The following is a 21,860-nucleotide window of genomic DNA, read 5'->3' on the forward strand; positions in this document are numbered from 1 at the left end:
CAGGGTCACACAGCTAATAATTATCTGAGGCCAGATTTAAACTCATGAAGATGAATCTTCCTGATTTCAGGCCTAGCACTCTATCCACTGTGCCACCTAAGTTACACAGGTATTAAATGTTAAGTGGCAAAATTTTAAAGAAAATTTGGGTTTAAATATTACTTAAAAATTTGCTTTGCAATCTTTCTGTGCCTCAGTTTCCTCATTTGTGGAATGAGGGAGTTGGACTTGATGTTTTCTAAGATAGTTTCTGGGTCTGAATCTGATTCTTAATGCAGCTTTGCAAATAACTTCATTTCTAGAAACAAATTTGCATTTTCAAGAATGCGGTACTGACAGCTGGAGGAAAAGACAGTTTTGGAAAAAAGTAAGAAAGATTCCAAATGGAGAAAATGTATATTTCAAGAGAGTCTGTGTCCTGTGTAAGCACTCTTTCTAACTCCTTTATTTAAGATGAATCATGATTCTGAGAGAGAACATTCATGGTTCATTATGGGCTATTTAAATACCCTGATGTCCCCTAGAGATTTTCTGTTGAGATTAGATCATTACAGAAGAGACAGACATACCAGTAGCAAACTGCAAGTGTAACAGCAAGTACCCTTACACACCCAGGTTGGCCTGCTAGGACAGGTTCTTGGATCTGCTCTTCTTAAAGTCAAGCAATTTTTAAGGGGTCAACTTTTCAGGGTTCTTTAATTATGTTCACTAGTTCAGGGGAAAAGTCAGAACTCTGAAAGTTAGAGAAAGTACAATCAGAGAAATTAGCATAAAGACAAACAGACAATACTCTGCCTGAATCTTCTTAAAGTAAAGCAACTTTTAAGGGGTCAACTTTTCAGGGTTCTTTAATTATGTTCACTAGTTCAGGGGAAAAGTCAGAACTCTGAAAGTTAAAGAAAGTACAATCAGAGAAATTAGCATAAAGACCAACAGACAGTACTCTGCCTGAATCAAAGCAATATTGCTATACATCTCACATACACCACGGGATGGAGAGAGGCTTTACAACTGAGTGGCTGGGGTCAGGAGGGTACTGAACATTCAAATACTCAGAGTTTCAACCAGTGAATCACAACGTCCTTCTTATAAGTGAACCCCCAAAAGCAACATGCCGACCTCCCAGGATATATAACAAAGACTGCTTCTGATTGGTTGAGTGCCAAGGAGCTTAAAAATCTCAGGGCCTCAGCACTTCATTGGAAACTCCCTGCAGTCCAGAGACTGATTAGTTCTGCACTAGAGCTCTATGTGCCTATTTAAAGGCAGGGAAGACCCTCAAATTCCCTTAACACACTGTTTCAAAAACAGGTTGACCATTTTTCAGGAAAAACAAAACAAAACAATAGCCTTGCTGTTATTTCCTGCTGCTTCAGACTGTGGTCCATTCACATTAAATTCTTCTAAATTTCTGAATGTGAGGATGGATTGTAGTGGGGAGATATTGGAAGCAGGAAGATCAATAAGCCAGGTGTGATATGATACGGGCCTACACCCGGGTGCTAGCAGGGTCAGAAGAGAGAAGAGGGCACATTTGATAGTGGGGTAGAAGGATCATGAGAGGTGTTTGAGGATGGAGATATGGCATGCTTGTGGGCAGCAAAAAAAGAACAAGGAAAGAGAGCAAGTTTAATAATTAGTAAGACAGTGGGGGGCAATATTCTGGGGGAGATGGGATGGAGTGGGACCACTTGAACAACCAGAAGGGTCAGTCTTGGTAAAGAGTAAGGCCACTTCATCATGGGAGACAAGGGTAAATACACAGTTTCCTTATCTGTAAAGTGGGAGTAACAATCATACATACCTCATAGTTTATTGTGAGGATGAAATGAGATAATATAAGCACTTTGTCTTAAAGCACCATATAAATCTTATCCATTGATAAATGCTTGTGGATTGATTAATGAATAAATGGAATGAAGTCAAAGTAGTTACAGGATAACCGTATCTCTGAGCAGAAAGCAGACTCAGGGGCGTCTAGTTGGCCATACCTAGGTCTTAATGCCATTTTCTATAGAAAACTCTCCCCAACCTTCTTAATTCTAGTGCCTTCCTTCTGGTAATTATATCTTATTTATCCCTCTTCCACTTGGCAACCCTTTAAAGAACTGAAAACAGTTCCATGCCCAACCCTCGCTCCCTAAATACCCACAATCTTCTGTAAGGTAAGCAAATGTTCCTCCTACAGCATGATTCCAAGGTTTTTTTTTTTTCTGGAGGTAGGGTGGTTACAGTGGAAAGGGTTTGGAGTCAGAGACTCTGGGTTCTCATATCTGATCTGATACTACCCATGTGACCCTGGGCCAGTCATTCCCCTCTCTGGACTTCAGTTCTTCATCTGTAAAATAAGGGGTTTGGCCTGGATAACCACTAACACCCCTTATACTTCTAAAGTCATAAACATATGAGTCTCCTTTACTTCCTCTATTGATAATCAGTGTCCTTTCTAAAACCATGGTACCCAGAACTGAAGACAATGTCTCAGAGGATGCCAGAGCAGGATAGAGGATGGCACAGCATCACCTCCCTTGCTCTGTACTCTGCACTTTTTTTCACATACCCTAGGGGTGCCGCAGCCTTCTTGGCTGCCTTGGCAAAACAGTGGCTAATACTGACCTCGCTGTCAACTTGATTACCAGTTCTCTTTTCACCCATACCCTCTCTAGTCATACTTCATCTATCTTGTGTTTATGAAATTGAGTTTTTGTTCTTAAATGTAAGATGTAATATGTATTTGGACTACATTTAATTTTAAATTAAATTCCTCAGAGATATTTATCATCTCATATATATGTACATATATGTACGTCTCTCTTTTTCTTTGCCTTTCTGTATCTCTATCTGTTTCTCCCTGTCTCTTTCTCCTCTCTCTCTGTATATATGTATGTGTATATGTGTGTGCATATAAAATATGTTTATATATAAATGTATATTTAGTGTATATATGTATATATAAGTGTATAGATAAATGCATGTATAGATGTGTGTCTGTATGTATGTGTATATATGTCTCTGTATATGTATATGCGTGTGTAGATAGAGCTTTCTGACATGCAGTATAGAATTACAGCTGAGATCATGCTAGGTTGTGGACCACTCAGAGACGTTAGTTAGAAAAAATCCAGCTTACTATAGCAAATATTTTATCACTTAAGGGAGTCAGGATGAAGTAGTGAGAAAACTTTCAATCAGAAGACCTGGGATTGAATCCCACCCCTACAAATGACCACCTATTTAACCTTGGCCGCTGCCACCCTTGCACTTGAGGTCAGAAGACTTGAATTCACAACTTGCCTCATATTCTTCTTACTAGTTATGCAAACCTCAGCAAGTCTTTTAACCTCTCTCAGTCTGTTTCCCCATCTGTAAAATGGGCATAATAATCACATTTATTTGACAGGATTGTTGTAAACAACAAATGCAATAACACATGAAAAATTTCTTGTAGGGAGGGCAGAGCCAAGACTGCAGACTAAGAGCAGAGACCCTCCAAATATCTGTAAAAAAAAAATAACTCTAAACAAATTCTAGAGCTACAGAACCCATAAAATGAAAGAATGAAGCAAATCTCCACCCCAAGAAGGTCGACGGGAAGGGTCTATCACACTGGCTGGGAGTGGAGCACAGTCTGGTGTGGCCCATGCTGGCACAGACCGGGCTGGAGCAGGCCTTACAGGACTAAATCACTGTGGCAGTTTCCAAGCTTCTCAACCCACAAATGCCAAAGACAACATAGAAGGTCAGTGGAAAAACTCTGTGGGACCTGGGTGAAAGAGGAGTGTGGTCCAACTTGGGGCCAGCCACAGCCCAGGGTGGTAGGGGTGGTAGCGGTAGCAGAAGCAGAAGCAGCATTAGTAATGGCTGCTTCCAGAACTCTGAACCCACAGACAATAGGGGGATCAAACACTCAATACAGAATCTCTGAAGCCTGGGGATATATTGGGAGAAGGAGAAAGTGAGAGGTAGAATGGGATAAATTATCTGACATAATAAAAGGTTTCACAATGGAAGAGAAGAGGAGGGAGGTGAGAAATAATGAGTGAACCTTACTCTCATCAGATTTGGCTTAAGGAGGAAATAACATACACATTCAATTGTGTACCCTACCCTACAGGAAAGTAAGGGGAAAGGGAGATAAGGGGGGAGAAATGATATGAGGGAGGGCAGGTTGGGTAACAGGGTAGTTAAAAGCAAATACTTGAAAAGGAGGAAATAGGTCCAAGGAGAAAATAAAATAAGTTGGGGGCAGGATAGGATGGAGGGAAATATAGTTAGTCTTTAACAGCATGACTATTATGGAAGTGTTTTGCATAACTAAACATGCATAACTGATATTTAATTGCTTGCTTTATCAGTGAGGGTGGGTGGGTAGGGAAGAAAGGAGAGAATGTGGAACTCAGAGTTTTATAAACAAATGTTAAAAATTGTTTTTACATGCAACTGGGAAGTAAGACATACAGGCAATGGGGTATAGAAATCTATCTTGCCCTACAAGAATGTATGGGGGAAGGGAATACTAACAAGAAGGGAGGGCAAACTGGGGGAAGGGGAGAGATGAGGAGAAAATTTGGAACTCAAAGTCATATGGAAATGAATGTTGAAAACTAAAAAGAAATCAATTGACTATTTTTTAAAGGGAAAAATTTTTTGTAAACCTTAAATTCCTATAGAATAATAGGATAATGGTGATTGATGATGGTCCCCACTGTCAAGTCTCATCTCCTCTGGTCCTCAGTTTCCTCAGTGGTAAAATGAGAGCATTGGCCTCTAAATGGCCTCTGAGATCCCTCCAGCCTCAGATCTGTGACCTTATTATCCTACGATTTCTAAGACTTCTTACACATAAAATCTTCTATTATTCTTAAATAAACTGTGAGTTGCTGATTGGCCTTTTGTCCATAAGGCTATCTCCCTAACCTTTACCTCTTGTTTACACAGTGCCTGAGGACAGTGGACACAGCTTTTCTTTCCATAGTGAGAGAGCATAACTTTTGAGTGGAAAGGGAACTTAGAGGTCATTTAGTGCAGGTGTGTCAACCTACAGGCTTAGAAAGTCATATATCGACATTATCTATGTTGTATAGCATGTTTATTTTGTTAAATGTTTCTAAATCACATTTTAGTTTGTCCCTGGCCCTACTCAGGAGTGAAGAGCTATGATGCTTCTGGCAGGAGTTGGTGTCTGATACCTCTGGTAGTCCAACCTACTTTTTAAAGAGGAGAAAATAAAGGCCCAGGGAAGCAAAATTGGAAGACTTCGATTTCAAGCCCAGACGCTCTAACTCCAAATCCATGAAGACCACTGGAAGGAAAACACAATAATGTCCATCAACCCCTGGCTCCTGGTCCCAACCTCACAGACTGAGGAAGGTTTGAAAAGTAGCTCCAAGCACTGAGTACCTGCCTATCAGAAAAGGTGGTTTCTACCTTCTTTGTGCTCCAAACCTCTCCAGCAGTCTGCTAAAGCCTATGGAGCCTTTCATAGAATAACAAATGCGTAAAATAGCCTACATGGGATTACAAATGAAATTCCCATTATATTGAAATATATTGGTATTTTGTTCTAATCATTCCATTTATTCTTATTTATGCCAAATAGATAGGAATTTTATTCTAGTTTTTTCCATTTTTTTCTCTACTTATATTGGAATTTTACTTCAATTATATTGGAATTACATTCCAATTTAACAAAATTATATGAAAATTTTTTTCCAAATATATTGAAATTTTAGTTTAGTTTATCCCAGCTATGTTAGAATTTTATTCTAATTATCCCAATCAATTCCAATTATATTGGACTTTGAGATCTATTGTTCCAGTTGTGTAGGGATTTTATTCTAATTGTCCTAATTTATTCCAAACCTGTTGGAATTTTATTCTAATTACTCCAATAAAGTTGAAATGATTTTCTCTCATTCAAGTTCCCAGACCCACCGAAATCTATCGGCACACCTCTTAGTGCCCCCTGGATCTCAGGCTCAGAGCCCCTGTATGTTAGTTCTCAGTCCCATTAGCAGGCAGTTTGTAATAGGGAGAAGAATATTGACTTGAAGCCCATTCAGTTGGGTTCCATTGAAGACTCTAAACTTACACAGAACCTTGAGACCTTGTCAGCTTCCTGGCCTCCCTGGACCTCAGTCTGCTGCTTGCCTAAACAAGGGGATGAAGTTCTGAGTCATTTCCTGCCTTAAAGCCACTTCCTGGCCCTGTGACTCGGGCTGCCCTGGGTGGGTCTGTCTGTGAGTGGAGCCTTTCCAGGCTTCTCTGGCCAAGTCTTCTCTCTGGTTCCCAGCAGACAAGCACAGTCTTCTTTACGGGGATAGGAGGGATCGTAGGGGGAAGTGTTTGTCCCCAGGAGGCAGGCCCTGGCAGAGGGCAGAAGTCTGGGGCACAGAGGGAAGCCTGGCACTCCCTGGAGCTCTCACTGCCTGGCCTACAAGGCAGCCCAGGCAGCAGCTCCAAGGAGACAAACACAGCTTGAGCTTTGTCCCTCACGTGAACGCTGTTCCTGGTGGCCCCACAGCTGCTGCTGTTGCTACAGGAAGAGGAAGAGGGAGGAGGAGCTTGGCTTGTCTGGTCTTGGTGTCCGGGCTGGAGAAAGATGCAGCTCCCTCTGGGAACCGTGCTTCCTTCTCTTTGGGAAAAAGCCCCCCTGCAGACCCTCCTTCTCCTCTCTGCCTTCCTCCTAATCCTGGCACAGTATCTGAAGAAGACGAGGAGGCATCTCAACTACCCCCCTGGGCCTCCTGGGCTGCCCATAGTGGGCAACTTCTTCCAGATTGACTTTAAAAGCCCCCAAATTGGCGTCCAAAAGGTAAGGAGTGAGATGGGAGTGTGAGAATCCAATGGCTGTGAGTGGGGTGTGGGCCCTGGGGCTCTGGGGAATGTGCTGGATGGGGCAGCCACAAGACTGGGGTCCATCCCTGCTCTGGCCCTACCTGGGAAACAGCTTCTTGCAATGGAAAAAAACGTCTGGTTTGGGGCTTAAAGGGCCTGCGTTTGCATCCCCATCTGACCTGTGGGTACCTGGAGAAAGGCCTATGCTCATCATCATGGGGTGTGTCATTGGTGACACTGTATGTAGTCAGGATTGGATGCCTGGGGAGGACCCTTTTGACTCAATTTCTGTGATTCTGAACAAATGAAATGGTAATTGCAAAGTGCTTCACACAGTGATTGGCCCATATTAAGCATTATGCAAATGTCAGCTATTTATTGTGATTATAATTATTATATCTCTAAAGTGATAGGTGAGCTCCTATAGAGACTGTTTTCTGTATCCCCAGTCCTCAGCACAGTACCTGCACATGGTAAGCACTTAATAAATTCTCATTAATAGACTGGCAGGAATGGCAGAGGCAGCCTCTGAGGTCCCTGCAAACTCTACCATCAGAGGGACTTAACTGTGGTCAGTGAATTTTAGTTAAAAACTTTTTTTTCATTACATTTCATATTCTTGGTTTCCCTTATAATCTTATATTTTTATTTTATGCATTTGCAAACTTTCTTCTGAGAAGGAACCCATAGGATACACCAGACTAATAAAGGAACGATGACTACAACAAAAATAAGAACAATGCTCACATGTACACACCCCTGAAGTTCAGAACCCACAGTCCCTCCATCGGATCTCCAGACTTTGGCCAAGCCACATCAGGTCACTGATGTTCACTGGCCTTATCAGTCCATGCTGGGCTTTAATATTATTCTGCCGACATCCCAATAATGGTCCTTTAAATCAAATTCACCAAACAATAACAATGATGATTTTATTTTTGCCTGACATATCACACAGTTGACTTGTATTAGACACGATTTACTCAATTACTATATAAGGAATTTCATTTTTTGTGTCCTGGACCCCTCTGGCAGTCATTCTGGTGAAATCAATGGAAACGCTCTCAGAGTCATGGTTTTAAATGCTTAATATAGAATTATAAAGGACACTGATTATAATGAAAAGCAGTCATCAAAATAAAAAAAAAAAACAGAAAACCAAAAAAACAAGACCAAAAAGCCGAGAAAACCAAAAAAATCAAGACCCAGATCTTTTTTTCAGATTAAGTGTACATGCGAAATTGGTTTTTGTATCTTAGTGTGAGACTTCACATTTAACCCTTTTGAATTTCACCTTATTGCATTCAGTCCAACCACCACCCACTGAATTTTTTTTTGGTTGCCTCTATCACCCAGCCATCCTTCCAGCCTTAATGCTGACTGCAAATCAGATAAGCACCCTATCTGTCCCTTTCTTTGAAGCACAGATAAAATGCTAACCCAGGGCCAAGCACAGATCCAGGAACAACCCACTGGACACCTCCTACCTTGCCAAGAGTCACACATTTGGCATGGGTCAAGGGTGGGACAGGAACTCAGGTCCTTATAATGCTGATGCTGGGGCTCTAAGCCCTAGTCCATGCTGGCTCCCAGGTGAGATTGATATAGCCCTTGCACATTTGAAGAGAACTTTGCATGCATTGTCCCATTTAATCCTCAACATATCCTTTTGAGATAGCTACTACATATGCAGAAACTAAACCTTGGAAAAGTTCAGTCACTGATTCCAGGAAGGGGTCAGAGGTAGGACCTGAATCCAGATCTTACTAGATTTCAAGTCATAAGCCCTTGTCACATCCCATCTCTTATGTATTTTTTTTTCTTTTTGAAGTCTAAATGTCTGTGGTTCCTAAAAATAATCATCATATACTATTAACTTGAGGTCCTTCACTGTCTGAGGTCCTTGATGCAGAAGACCAGCATTCTTGGGTACTACCAAGCTGTAATGGCTTCAGACAAGAGAATGGTGACAGACTCTAAGGGTGTCTGTGACCTGAGGACAAGCCTTTCTAAGATAAGAAAAGCTCATGACCATGTTGGCAGGAGCATTGATTTCTTTTTCCTCTAATCCCTCTCAAAAACCATCTCCTGAGTTTTGAAAGGGCTTTGATGGATGTCAGAGAGGGAAGACCCAATCAATCAATGAATCAATCAATTAACAATAATTTCGTAAGTACCTGCTTTGTGCTAGGTACTATGCTAGGTGCTGGAATTTAAGAAAACAAAAATAAAATTGACCCTGCCTTCTGGGAGCTTACATGCTACCCATTCCAATGAATTTCCAGTGGTTCAAGTGTTTACCTCCAAATCTTTCCCAGTATTAAACTCTGAGTTCTGCTTCATCACCTATTCCTAGTCCAGCATACTGCCTTGAATATGTCAGCCACTTCAAAGTCTAGAAGATACTACTCCTTCCCCTGAAACTTTGGGAATTCCCAGTTTCCATCAAAGCTCAGCTTCAGGGGGCCATCTCCTCCAGGAAGCCTTCCAGATCCCTCCCAGGTGCTGGTCTCCCCTCAAATCACTTAGAATTTCCTTTGTATGCCTTCTGTATTTACTTATATATGCAAAAATAATTTCCTTCCACATCAATTCCTCAAGAGAAGGAACTGCTTGGTTTTTGGGACTTTCTGCTCAGCTCCTAGCACAGGGTTAGGATATATACTTGTAAGATTCAGTGTTTGTTGGGCTGAGCTAAACTGAATTCAGTGGAATTGGATCAGGCTGAATTGAGTGGACTCCTTTGGAATTGAAATTTCTAGAATATGACCTGATAACATTACAGACAAAAAATAATCAGAAAGGCAATGGAAATTTTCAACTCAAACTAATTCTTTTTTCAGCTTGCCAAGGACTACGGGAATGTTGTCTGCACATATGCTGGCAATCTTACCTTTATGATGGTAACTGGATTGCCGCTGATCAAGGAGGTCCTGGTCAACCAAGACCAGGTGTTTATTGATCGTCCTCAAATTCCTATCCACTTCCATGTCTTTAAAACTCATGGTGAGTTTGAATTGTAATTCTTTGAATTGTAATAAATATTTTTTTATCTCCAGGATTCTTTCAAAGATCTCTGATTCCTGTACTTCATTACTCCTGGGGAATTTCAACCCACTATAGAGGTCTTGTGGCTAGAAGAAACATGATAGAAAAAAATAGGTCTTTGAATTTTCCTTCCTTCACATCTGAAAGTGGAGGGAGAGGAATAGGATTGAGGGGGAGAGCAATGAAGATGGTGGAGGGGTTCAAATTCATACCATAGGAGGATGAGTTGAAGGAGCTTGGAGTATTTAACTTGAAGACAAGGAAGACTAAGTTGGAGGATAAAGAGAGGCATGACAATTGTCTTAGAGTGTTTGAAGGCCTGTTAATAGAAACTGTCTTGACCCTAAAACCAGCAAAGGGTGAGAGTTGCAAAGGGGTATGACTTGGCATGATGCTGGGAAGAACTTCCTAACCACAAGAGCTGTCCAAAAATGAAATGGTTTTTCTTCAGACATGGTAGATTTCCCTTCATAGGAGGCCTTCAAGTAAAAGCTGTCCAGTATATTTTGTTGGTGTTACTTACTATGTCCAAGTTGGAGTGGGTGAGTTCTGAGATCCCTTCCAACTCTGAAGTTCTATGGGTTTATGATTCTGCCTTTTTACCCTATGACCCACATGATGGTTCAGGTGCCAGTAAATCCACCTGCATCTGGAGGAATACAGTAAAATCAAATCCCAAGATCAAAGACTTGTTTTGTTTTACATTTTTAAATTTATTTTATTTTTAATTTATGGAATCAAAAACATTTCTATAACACAGTACAATAAAAATTAATATATTTAAATACATAAAAATAATTAATAATAAATACAATATTAAATATATAAATAAAAATTTAAAAAGATAGTTAAGTTCATCATTTCTCATAGCACACTAGTATTCAGTTACAACCATATGTTACAACTTGTTCAGTCAATTGATAGGTTTCCCTGCAATTTCTAGTTCTTTGCTACCACAAAGAGTGCTGCTATAAACATTTTAGAATATATGGGTTCTTTTCCCTTTTCCCTAATTATCTTTGGAAATAGACCTAGTAGTGGTATTGCTAGATAAAAGGATAGGGGTAGTTTAGTAATTATTTGGGTATAATTCCAGACTGCTCTCCAAAATTGTCAGATCAGCTCCCAATTTTACTAGTGATGAATTAGTGTCCCAATTTTTGCAATCCCCCCCCCACCACCTCAATGCTGGTTGCCATCCCCTTCAATCATTTTAGCTAATCTGGTAGGTGTAAAATGATATCTCAAGGTTATTTTAATCTGCATTTCTCAATTAATAATGATTTAAAGCATTCCCCCCCCTGTAGCAGCAAGCACCCCAAGCGTCCTCAGGGTTTGCAGCTACCACAGGTTCTTGGATCTGCTTTGTTAAAGGAAAGCAACTCAAAATGGGTTAACAAGCTTACTTTAATCAGTCAGACATATATCGTTTACCTTGTTCAGGAGAAAAGGTCAGCACCCTGAACCTCAAAGTACACAGGCATAATTATCAAGACAGAAACATCAAGTAGACAGATTTCCAAACTGTCCAACCATTACATCCATACCCAGTCAATATCTGGGTTTCCACATTCTGGGTTTTTCAAAGCCGGGGGACTCTCAACAACGGCTTCCCAGAATTCAGATCAAATCACAGAACACTTCTCAAAGTGAGTCCCAAAACAAAGCTACACATCAGGGCTTATATAGCCTTCTCCTGGCTCAGAGAATGTAACAACCTTTTGGACTCACTGGCCAATCAAAAAGTATCAACTGAAAAACAAGCCTCCCACCCCAGGCTCCAGGTGAACTTTAGCCTAGGGGCAGGGAAGATCTTCCAAATTTGCATTCCCATTACACCCCCCCATGTCTATAACTTGTTTTGATTTCTTCATTGGAAAACTTCCTATGCATGTCCTTTGACCATGTATCAGTTGGGTAATGACTCATATTCTTTTAGATTTGACAAAGTTCTTTCTATATTTTAGATATGAGACCTTTATCTGATAAAATATTTACAAAATTTTCCCCAATTTTATGCTTTCCTTTTGATCTTGGCTACATTTGTTTTACTTGCACTAAAAATGTTTTTTAATTTAGTATAATCAAAATTATTTATTTTTATCTAACTTAATTCTTTGTCTCTTGTTTATTCATAAATTGTTCACCTATGCATAAGTCTGATAAGTAATATCTTCCATGAGGCAATGCCCACTCGGTGATAAAAGCTAGGTAAGAAATGAGTCATAGAATGACATCTTCACCTAGTCAGAAATAAAAGAAGAAAAAAATCAGTCTGGAAGGGGAAGACCCTCAGAGTTTCTACCTAAAACAGAAACAATTGCCATTTACATTCACTTTGAGCCAATCAGGGCCCAAACAATGACCAAGGGGAACTTGGCCTGGGCTAGAGTTATTTTAAATAGGATACCTTTTACTATGTCTTTTGAAGAATTTTGTGATATATAAGAAGGCTCATGATTAATGTGGATTTACTTTAAATCTTGCTACTTAGCTAAAATTACTACTTCACCTAACTTTTTAGGTGACTGGGATTTTTCACATATATCATTATATTACCTTCAAAAAGAGATGGTTTTGGGGTGGCCAGGTAGCACAGAGAGTAAGAGCATGGGCTGCAGTGTTGAGAAGACCTGGAGATCGAATCCAGGCTCAGATACTCAGCACCGCACCCAGAAATAACTGGCCGTGTAACCTTGAGCAAGTTACTTAACCCCGATTGCTTTAAAAAAAAAAAAAAGAGAGATGGTTTTATTACCTCATTCCACATTCTTATTCCTTCAATTTCTTTTTCTTCTCTTAGAAGAAAATGATAGGTTTTGCAATACTGATGAATATTGTTGACAGTGGGCATCCCCTCTTCTACATTTGATCTTATTAGGAAGACCTCGAGTTTATTCCCATTTCAAATAATGCTTTCTGGTGGTTTTAGATAAATGCTTTAAACTTAGGAAAAATTAATTTATTCCAATACTTTTGAGTACATTTAATAGAAATGAATGTTGTACTTTATCAAGAACATTTTTTTGCACCTCTTGATAAAATCATATGATATTTTTTGTTTTATTATTGATATAATCAAGTGTGATGATAGTTTTCCTTAAATTAAACCACCACTGCATTCCTGGTATAAATCCCACTTGATCATAATGTATAATGTTTGTAATATATTAATGTAATCTCTATTTAGAATTTTATTTAGGATTTTTACATCCATGTTCATTAGTGAAATTTGTCAATAATTTTCTTTTTCTTTTTTTACTCTTCCTCGTTTAGATATCAATATCATATTTGTTTCATAAAAGGAGTTTGGTAGAATTTTCTTTATCATTTCTTTATCATTCCAAATAATTTATTTAATATTGGAATTAGTTGATCTTTAAATGTTTAATAGGATTCATTTGTAAATTCATCTGATCCTGGCATTTTTCTTTTAGGAAGCATATTTATGGCCCTTAATTTTGTTCTAAAATAAAGTGCATTTATATATTCTATTTCTTCTTCTGCTAATCTAGGCAATTTATATTTTTGTACATTTTCTTCCATTTCACTTAAATTGTTAAATTAAACAACAAATTAAGCCAAATATATCCTTATAATTGCTTTAAGTTCATGTTTACTAGCAGTATATTCATTCTTTTCATTTTTAATACTTGTGACTTGGTTTCCTTCTCTCTCTTTTTTAATCATATTAGCCAATTTTATCTATTTGTTTTTTTCCCCGCAAAATCAACTCCTACTTTTACTTATTGATTAAATAGTTTTTACTCTCACTTTTATTAATCTCACGCTTAATTTTTTATGACATACAATTTGGTGTTTATTGGAGATTTTTAATGTTCTTTTTCTAGGGTTGTTTTTTATTCCATATACAATTCGTTAGTCTGCTCTTTCTCTATTTTATTGATATAAGCATTTAGAAATATGTTGTCTCATTATTTTCATTCTCTTATGAAATTATTGTTTCTATGATTTTTTCTTTAACCAAGTCATTTTTTAAGATGAGATTGTTTAATCTCCAATGAGTTTTGAATCTGTATTTCCTTGGGCCCTTATTAAATGTACTTTTTTATTTAATTATGATCTGAAAATGATATTTTTAATTTTTCTGCTATTAATTATAAAATATTTATGTATTAATATATGGCCAAATCTTATAAAAGCACCACACTGAGAAAAAGGTAGATTCCTTTTTTATTTCCATTCAATTCTCTCCAGATGCCTATTATATCTAGTTTATCTAAAATTCTGTTTACTTCCTTAACTTCATTCTTATTTATTTTTTGGTTCAATTTATCTAGTTATGAGACAGGAAGATTAAAGACTTCTATTATGGAACTGCTATATATCTCCCCTTGTAAATCATTTAATTTTTCTTTTAAAATTTTAGCTGCTATGGTATGTGGTGCATATAGGTTCAGCATTGATATTGCTTCATTGTCTATGGTACCTTTTATCTAAATGTAGTTACTCTCCTATTTATCTCTTTTAATTAAGTCTATTTTAGCCATAATACTGTCTGAGATCATAATCTGCCTTTTTTGCATCAGTTGAATCATGATTAATTCTACTCTAATTCTTCATTTAAATTGTGTGTGTATCTCTCATAGACCTCTAATTTTTAATCCATTCTGCAATTTGCTTTCATTTAATGGGTGAGTTTCATCCCATTCACATTCAAAGTTATAATTACTATCTGTGAATTTTCCTCCATTTTATTTTTACTATTTTCTTTCCTAATCATTTTTACCATGTCACTGTTACCTTATCTTCTTCTCTTACCTTCTTATTCTTTATTTTAGTCATCCTCTAAAATTACTTTCTCTATTTACCAAACCCTCCTAAATCTTAATCTATATATGCTTCTAATAGTCTCTTCCTCACATTATTCCCCAGTTTTCTCACCTCTCTAGAAATTCATAAGACTGCAACCTTATCTATTTTGCTCTTTGAAATATAATATTCCAAGCCTTATAATAGTATAGTGCAGAAATTGCTAGGTCTTGTAAAATCCTGATTGCTTTACTTCAGTATGTAAATTGTTTGCAATATTTTCCAACATAAATATATATGCAATATTTCCTTTTTAACCTGGGAATTTTGAAATTTGGCTATGGCATTACCATAAGCCTTTTTCTTGGAATCTCTTTAGGTGATCAATGGACTGTTTATATTTCTACTTTATCTTCTTATTCTAGAACTTCTGTACAATTTCCTTAATAATTTCTTATAATGTTGTATCCAGATTTTTTTTTTTGCTCATAACTTTCAGGTAGATGGACAATTCTCATATTGCCTCTCCTCAATCTGTTCTCTAGTTAAGCTGTTTTTTTTTTCCAATGAGATATATCAGATTATCTCTATTTTTTCTAGTTTTATAATTTTTTGGTGCCTTATAATGTCATTTGATTCCACTTGCCCAATTCTAGTTTTCAAGTAGTAATTTTCTTCCTTAGGATTTTGTATCTCTTTTTTTCAAAATTGGTTAACTTTCTTTTTAAAATTTCTTTGGATTTCTTTACTTTTTTATAGGTCAAAATCTAAGAGGTGACAGTTGGTAGGAGGTGACTGAGAAGGGGTGGTGAGAGTGGATGGGAACAAAGATGAAGAAGTTAGCATGGATTAGAATTACCTATTCTATTATTGAAAGGAGAGGAGAATTGATGTTACTATGACTTAAGGAATGAAGGCATGGAAGTGAAACTGATGGAAGAACATCTTCTAGAAGAAGGAGACTTAGACATCTGCCCTAAGTTTGGCTTGGTGGAATATGAGAGAAGACAAAGGCTTGGAAAAGTCATTGTAAAGACTATAAAGTCTTTGAAAATTGTAAAAGACTTTGATAGGGAGTCATTAAGGGCAGAACAGAAGGATTGGCCAGGCATAGTAAGGAACCAATTGAAATTAGGTACTGTCAGACTGGATCCTTCCAGTTTGGACATTCTGTGATTCTTTGCCACATCATTGATAGCCTTCACTCAATCTTTCTATCTTTATTTATGACATACATGTCCATTTCCCCAATACTTCAGCCAAACTAGCCAGGCACTGTTCCCAAATGAGATTTCCCCCCCCCCTCCAGTACAATCATAGAATCACAGATTGAGAGCTGGAAGAAAACTTAGAGGCCACCCAGTCCAACCCCCACCCCCATTTTACAGATGAGATTAACAAAGCTGGGAGCTCGTAAATATCAGTCATGATTTACACCCAGGTCTTCTTACCTCCAGGACCAAAGTTCTAGCTTATGAACTATGCCTTTACTCCATGCTATGCCCTTCATTTGGAATATTCTCCTTCCCCACCTCTTAGTCTCTTGAAATCTTTCAAGAGCCAATTCACAAAGTTACCTTCTCAAGGAAGCTTTCCCTTGTCAATAATGAATTCTCCTGTGTCTGATATCAAGGAAATTTGGACTAGTCTTGAACTTATGTATGAATTCATAATAATGACCAATACCAGTGCTTAGCACAGTGCCCAAGACATAAGAATAAAGGTTTGTTGACTGACACTTATGCATTTATGGAGGAGTTTCTGGTTTACCTCCCCAACAATATGGAAATGTATTTCCATTAGAGCTCAGACAGTCTAACCCTGCCTATATCTCTATCATTACTTAATGCAAGGCTTTATTCTTCATTACCTAAAAATGCTTGTTGAATGAATGAATGAAAGGTCTCAGGGTGCATACTTTGACATTTGAAAGAATTGTGGGATCTCAGAGGCATAAGGGACCTTAGTAACTGCCCAAGACTGCTTGGATCTAAGTTGGAACGTCCTGTCAACATTCCCAACAAATGGTCATCCCGACTCTGCTGGAAGACCTCTAAGGATTGGGAGCCCACCACCTTTCAAAGAAGTCCATGACTCTCTAGGGCAATATTAACTGATCGGAAGCTTGTCCTTCCCTCCAACTTCAGTTCTCCTCCTTATGTCTTTCAGGGATTGCTCCCATTCTTGCCCTCAGGGGTGGAGGGGGGGGACAAGCAGAAAAATGCTAATCTCTCTTCCACATGACACCATCAATACAATTCTGCTGACTTTCTATTAACTCCTCTCTTTTTACCTTAACAATAACTTATGACATACTGCACATTATTGGGGTGAACCCATCAGACTGTATAATATGAAACATCCAACCACTGTGAGTTCCCATGATTCTCTTGCCTCAGACACATCTCTTCTTCCTTCATTTTTCTGTCTTGTCAAAGGTACCACCATTTTTTAAGGACTTTTTCACTCTTGTAATCTCTCTCTCTCTGCTACTTGATCTTTTCTAATATGCTGGTGAAACAGGACTCATGTGGCATGGGGAAATTAACCATTTACAAATCAGGTAAACAAAGAGACACTCTGCCTTTGATAAAAAAAAAAAAGTAAAGACATCTCAATCAAGTCCCCCTCTCCCCCCAAGGCTGGACTGCCTAAAGGATTGTGGTAACTACTACATTCCAAAAGGCCTTCTCTCTCTAAAAGAAGGCCCTTCATGAGACATGCATAAAAGGCCAGTCTTAGTGTAGAAAGAATACTCTTATGAGACAGCAAGAAGCAATGGAAAGGTCACAGACTATGAAGTCTCAGTATTTCACTTTGAGTCTCAGGTCTGCCATGTTTTACCTGTGTGACCTTGGGTAATTCCCTTACTCTCTCTAGGCCTCAATTCCCAAGTTCTTCATAGCAAAGATACTTCTTGGGAAAGGAGTATCCCAAGGTTCCTGTTGTACCCCTTCCTGCATCCTTGGGTAGAGACAAATGGGGTTGACTCTTTGATATTGCACTGTCAGCAAGGTGGAGGGGGCTTACAAATTGCAGATGACATAGAGCAGAGTAGGGAATAGCAGTCTGCTTGTGGTATATCCAGCACCCATGTGCCAAAGGTGTCAATGCCCTGCCTGGACTGTGACCCTGATGAAGTCAACAAGGGCCACATGAGATGACTCAGGTCAAAAATGGATCTGTCCATCCAGGTTAGGGCTTGGCCTCTTCCCCCATCCATAATTGCCTTTCCCAAAGCAGAAACTCCTCCAGCAGTCAGCCACCTCTGATTGAGGAAATCAGAAGCTCATGCTTATGTAGCCCAAGTTACACGACCTACTTGCAGACACTGCTGACCTCTGAGCCTTGCCACCTCCCTCTGATTTGTCTTTAGAACTTCTAGCTATTTTTGTATGCCCTACAGTTGAACTTTAAGTGTTATTTCCCTAGTGCATGTGTCAGTTCCTTAGGAGAAGAAACTGTCTTGCCCTTACTATTTGTATACCCAGTACAGTGTACTGCACATAGTAGCTGTTTTTTAAGTGCTTGTCGAATTGAATTCCATTATAAACATACCAGTAAAATTACAGATCTTCTGAAATAGTGATATAAATTATTATAATTATTATTTAGGTTTAGTAATGTCTAATGGCCAAGAGTGGAGACAGCAAAGAAGATTTACCCTGATGACACTAAGGAACTTTGGTTTGGGAAAGAAGAGCCTGGAAGATCGGATCCGGGAGGAGGCCAGGTATCTCATTGATGCTATCAGGGAAGAAAAAGGTGAGCACTGCTCAGGCAGAGGTATTTTCAGTGGCTTCTAATTGTCATTTTGACCAAATGATCATTAAAAAATATCTTTAATTATGGGTGGGAGGAGCAGGGGGAGAGAGGTCATCCCTAGACTGGAGATGGGCTAAATACCCTGGACCTCAGCCCTGGGGAAGGTCTTAAAGACCCAACATTGTCCTCTAGGAATAAATGAGGCAATAAGGAAAGAAAGGGACCCCTTGATGGTCCAATCTCTTAAATGCCTTTATCATTATATTCTGCCATCAACACACAAACATGTATCCATTCTTCAAATGCCCCACATGGAGTCCTTCCTTGTCTGGTCACTCCAGGAACTCCCTACACAAACACATGTACACACACCCCTGTCTCTATTCTCCTCTGCTGCCCTTCTCTAACTCTTTATTCTTCCTAATCACCTGTCTACCTTTCTACTTACTGAATCACCTGTTTCCTTTTTTTAAGTGTCTTCTCTCTCATTCTTCACTTTCTGCTTTTCTCTTTTGCCTTGTTCTCCCCTTTCTACTCCTTAGCATACACACACACACATACACACATACACACACTCACCTATACATATTGCTATCTTAATTTTTTTTATTTTGATTATTTGTTTCATTCATCATTTATTTTCATTCCTTATTTTTTTTTCCTCTCACTGGAGAAAATCCCAGTAACAAATATAAATAGTCAAGGACAAGAAATTCTTACATTGGCCATGCCCAGAAACACTTAACTCATTGTGTAACCTAAGCACATCACCTGTTTGTCAGGAGGTGGGTAGCAGGTGTCATAATTGGTGCTCTGGAATTGTGGTTGGTACTGCATTGAGCCAAAGTTCTTAAGTCTATCCAAGTTATCTTTTTGTTGCAATGCTGTTATTGTAGACATTCATTTTTCTACTCTTCCTCCTCTTTCTTTGCTTCTAATTTGTCCTTCTCTTCTTCTTCCCATCTTCCCCTACTTTCCTTTTTCTTCTCCTATTGTTTCCTCTTATTATAGATTTAGGGTAAGAGTGAACCTTGCTGCCCATCAATCCAACCTTCCCTCCCATTCTGCACATGAGACAACTGAGGAGAAGAGCAGTCAAGTTTCTTGCCTTATGTCAGTCACTCAGTCAGTCAATCAATATTTAGCATGTGCCTACTCTATTCCAGGCACTGTGCTAAATCCTGGGGATATAAAGAAAGGAAAAAGAGAGTCCTCTAGGAGCTCCTAGTCCAAGGAGTGAGATGACATGCAAACAGCGATGCACAGAGAGAAGCTAAACAGGAGAAACTGGAAATAATCAGCAGTGGGAAGGCACTAGAACTACAGCCACCCAGCTAGTAAATGTCTGAGCTTGCCTGGGTCTTGCTGCCTCCAAGTCCAGTACCTTATGCGCTACATGATACTGGCTCCCTTCCTTATTCACCTTCTCATATCTTTCCTTCCCATCCCAGTATCTCCAGTAATCATTTCAGTTCTACTGCTCACATGTATGCAAGGAGCCCAAAGGTGTATGTAGTCATGGGTTTTTATTTGTATATGCATACATACAACTTTATGCGTGTGTGTACTCATGCTTATTACATAGATGGGCACATCTTTGTGAATCTAGGCACATGATATACCCTAGACAGAAACTAGGAGGGCCCTGAGAGGTCAACTAGTCCAACCACCTGTAACAGCAAGCACCCTAGCATACTCAGGATGGCTGCTAGCAAAGGTTCTTTAATCTGTTTTTCTAAAGGAAAACAACTAAAAATGGGTTAACAATCTTACTTTAGTCAACATATATCATTCACTTAGTTCAGGGGAACAAGTCAGCACCCTGAATTTCAGAAAATAGAAATAGAAATTACAAGCAGACAAAAAAAAGAGACAGAAAATAATATGATTCAACAAACCAAGAGATAGAGCTTCTGGCTCTCTGATCATTACATACATACATAATTAACAAAGAGAGAAGCACCAACATCTGGGTTTTCAAAGCTGGGGGTTCGACAGCTACCCAGAGTCTCATCTGGCCAAATCACACAACTCTTTCCATAGTGAGCCCCAAAGGAAAACCTCACCTCGGGGAATATATATATATATCCTTCTCCAGGGTCAGAGGACATCACAACCGTGGTGACACACTGCCTAACTACAAAGTAACAAGGTGTGGGCATTCCTGAAAAAACAAGCCTCCCCTAAGCAACCTTCTCTTGTTGGGCTCCAAGCAAGACCTTAAGGGGCAGGGAAGATCTTCAAATTCCCTTACCATTACACCCCTTCATTTTATTGATGAGTACATGTAGGCAAAGCCAGATAAATAACTTTCCCAAAGTCACAGGTAATCTATGTCTAAACAAAATATGCCAATTAAATCTCAAGTCTTGACTAAATATTAAAAATTAAGTGTGTTCTTTCCTTTTCTCTCACATCTATCCAAGCAGTAGCCGGTCACGGACAACAATAATAAAGTAGATTGTGCTGGCGGGTATGGGGTGGGGGAGAGGGGAGATGAAGAAAAAAATGTTTAGGAGAAAAAGGTAGAAAGCTCTGCTAGGTTCCTTTAAAGAACATGAGTGAAATGAAGAGTAGCCTGTTCCCTTTCTCTTCTGGTCAACAGAACAGCCCTTTGACCCCCACTTTCAGATCAATAATGCTGTTTCCAATGTCATCTGCTCCATAACTTTTGGACATCGTTTAGACTATCATGATTCTCAGTTTCGAGAGCTGCTGAAGAGTTTGGATACTGTCACGGTGCTTGAAACTAGCTGGGAGTGTCAGGTAACAGACCTTTCATTCCTGGACAGGGCAGACTCAGCCTCAATTTGGCCCTGTACTTCCTCCATGGGTAAAAGAAACAGGAAAAGAAGAATGGCTGTGAGAGATTGGCAGGAGCTAAGTCAGCTTGGGAGTGAGTTCCTCTAAGCAGTAAAAGGTAATCAGAAGGAGAGAGGAAAGAAATAAGATTTGTATAAAGAGTAACATTAAAGAGCACACTTGAGAGACCCAATGCTTTTCCAGAACACCGTGACCCCCAAATAATAGGAAACAAATTTCTATACAGTTTTAAAGTTTTTCTAAGATCTTTACCAATATTATCAATTCACAAAATTCAATAAGTACCTACTGTGTGCCAAGTACTGTGGTAGGAGATGAGGATTCAATGACAAAAAGGACAGCTCCTGACCTTGGGTGGTTTATATTCTGTGGGACCAGATAATATGCCCTCAAGTGAGTGTATATGCAAATAGATAGATACAGTGAGAAAAGTTTTGGTATTGGCTGCATTAGAAGCCAGGAGGCCCAGGAAAGACTTCATAGAGAAGCTGTCTCTTGAGCTGGGTTTGAGGGAAACCAGAAATTTTATTTTATCCTCACCTCTGAAGGAGAGGGACAGAGATAGAGAGGGAAGGAGGGAGGGAGGGAGGGAGGGAGACAGAGAGAGAGAGAGA

At 39.0% G+C, this 21,860-nt stretch overlaps 1 protein-coding gene across 1 annotated transcript in view; it reads left to right on the top strand.

Annotated features, from left to right (window-relative positions):
• The first annotated feature begins 6,052 nt into the window (after positions 1–6,052).
• LOC138165290 (cytochrome P450 2J2-like) overlaps positions 6,053–21,860 on the top strand; it is a 38,473-nt gene continuing 22,665 nt past the window's right edge. Inside the window, exons 1-4 of the mRNA XM_069093458.1 lie at positions 6,053–6,814; positions 9,681–9,843; positions 18,274–18,423; positions 21,029–21,189. Coding sequence (XP_068949559.1) covers positions 6,602–6,814; positions 9,681–9,843; positions 18,274–18,423; positions 21,029–21,189 — 687 coding nt within the window. The 5' untranslated portion in view covers positions 6,053–6,601. The remainder of the gene's footprint in view (positions 6,815–9,680; positions 9,844–18,273; positions 18,424–21,028; positions 21,190–21,860) is intronic.

The sequence above is a fragment of the Petaurus breviceps genome, unplaced genomic scaffold (assembly GCF_028583685.1).
Source record: "Petaurus breviceps papuanus isolate PSGF00001 unplaced genomic scaffold, PetGlider_PUasm1.0 208, whole genome shotgun sequence".
NCBI classification, from domain to species: Eukaryota; Metazoa; Chordata; class Mammalia; order Diprotodontia; family Petauridae; genus Petaurus; species Petaurus breviceps.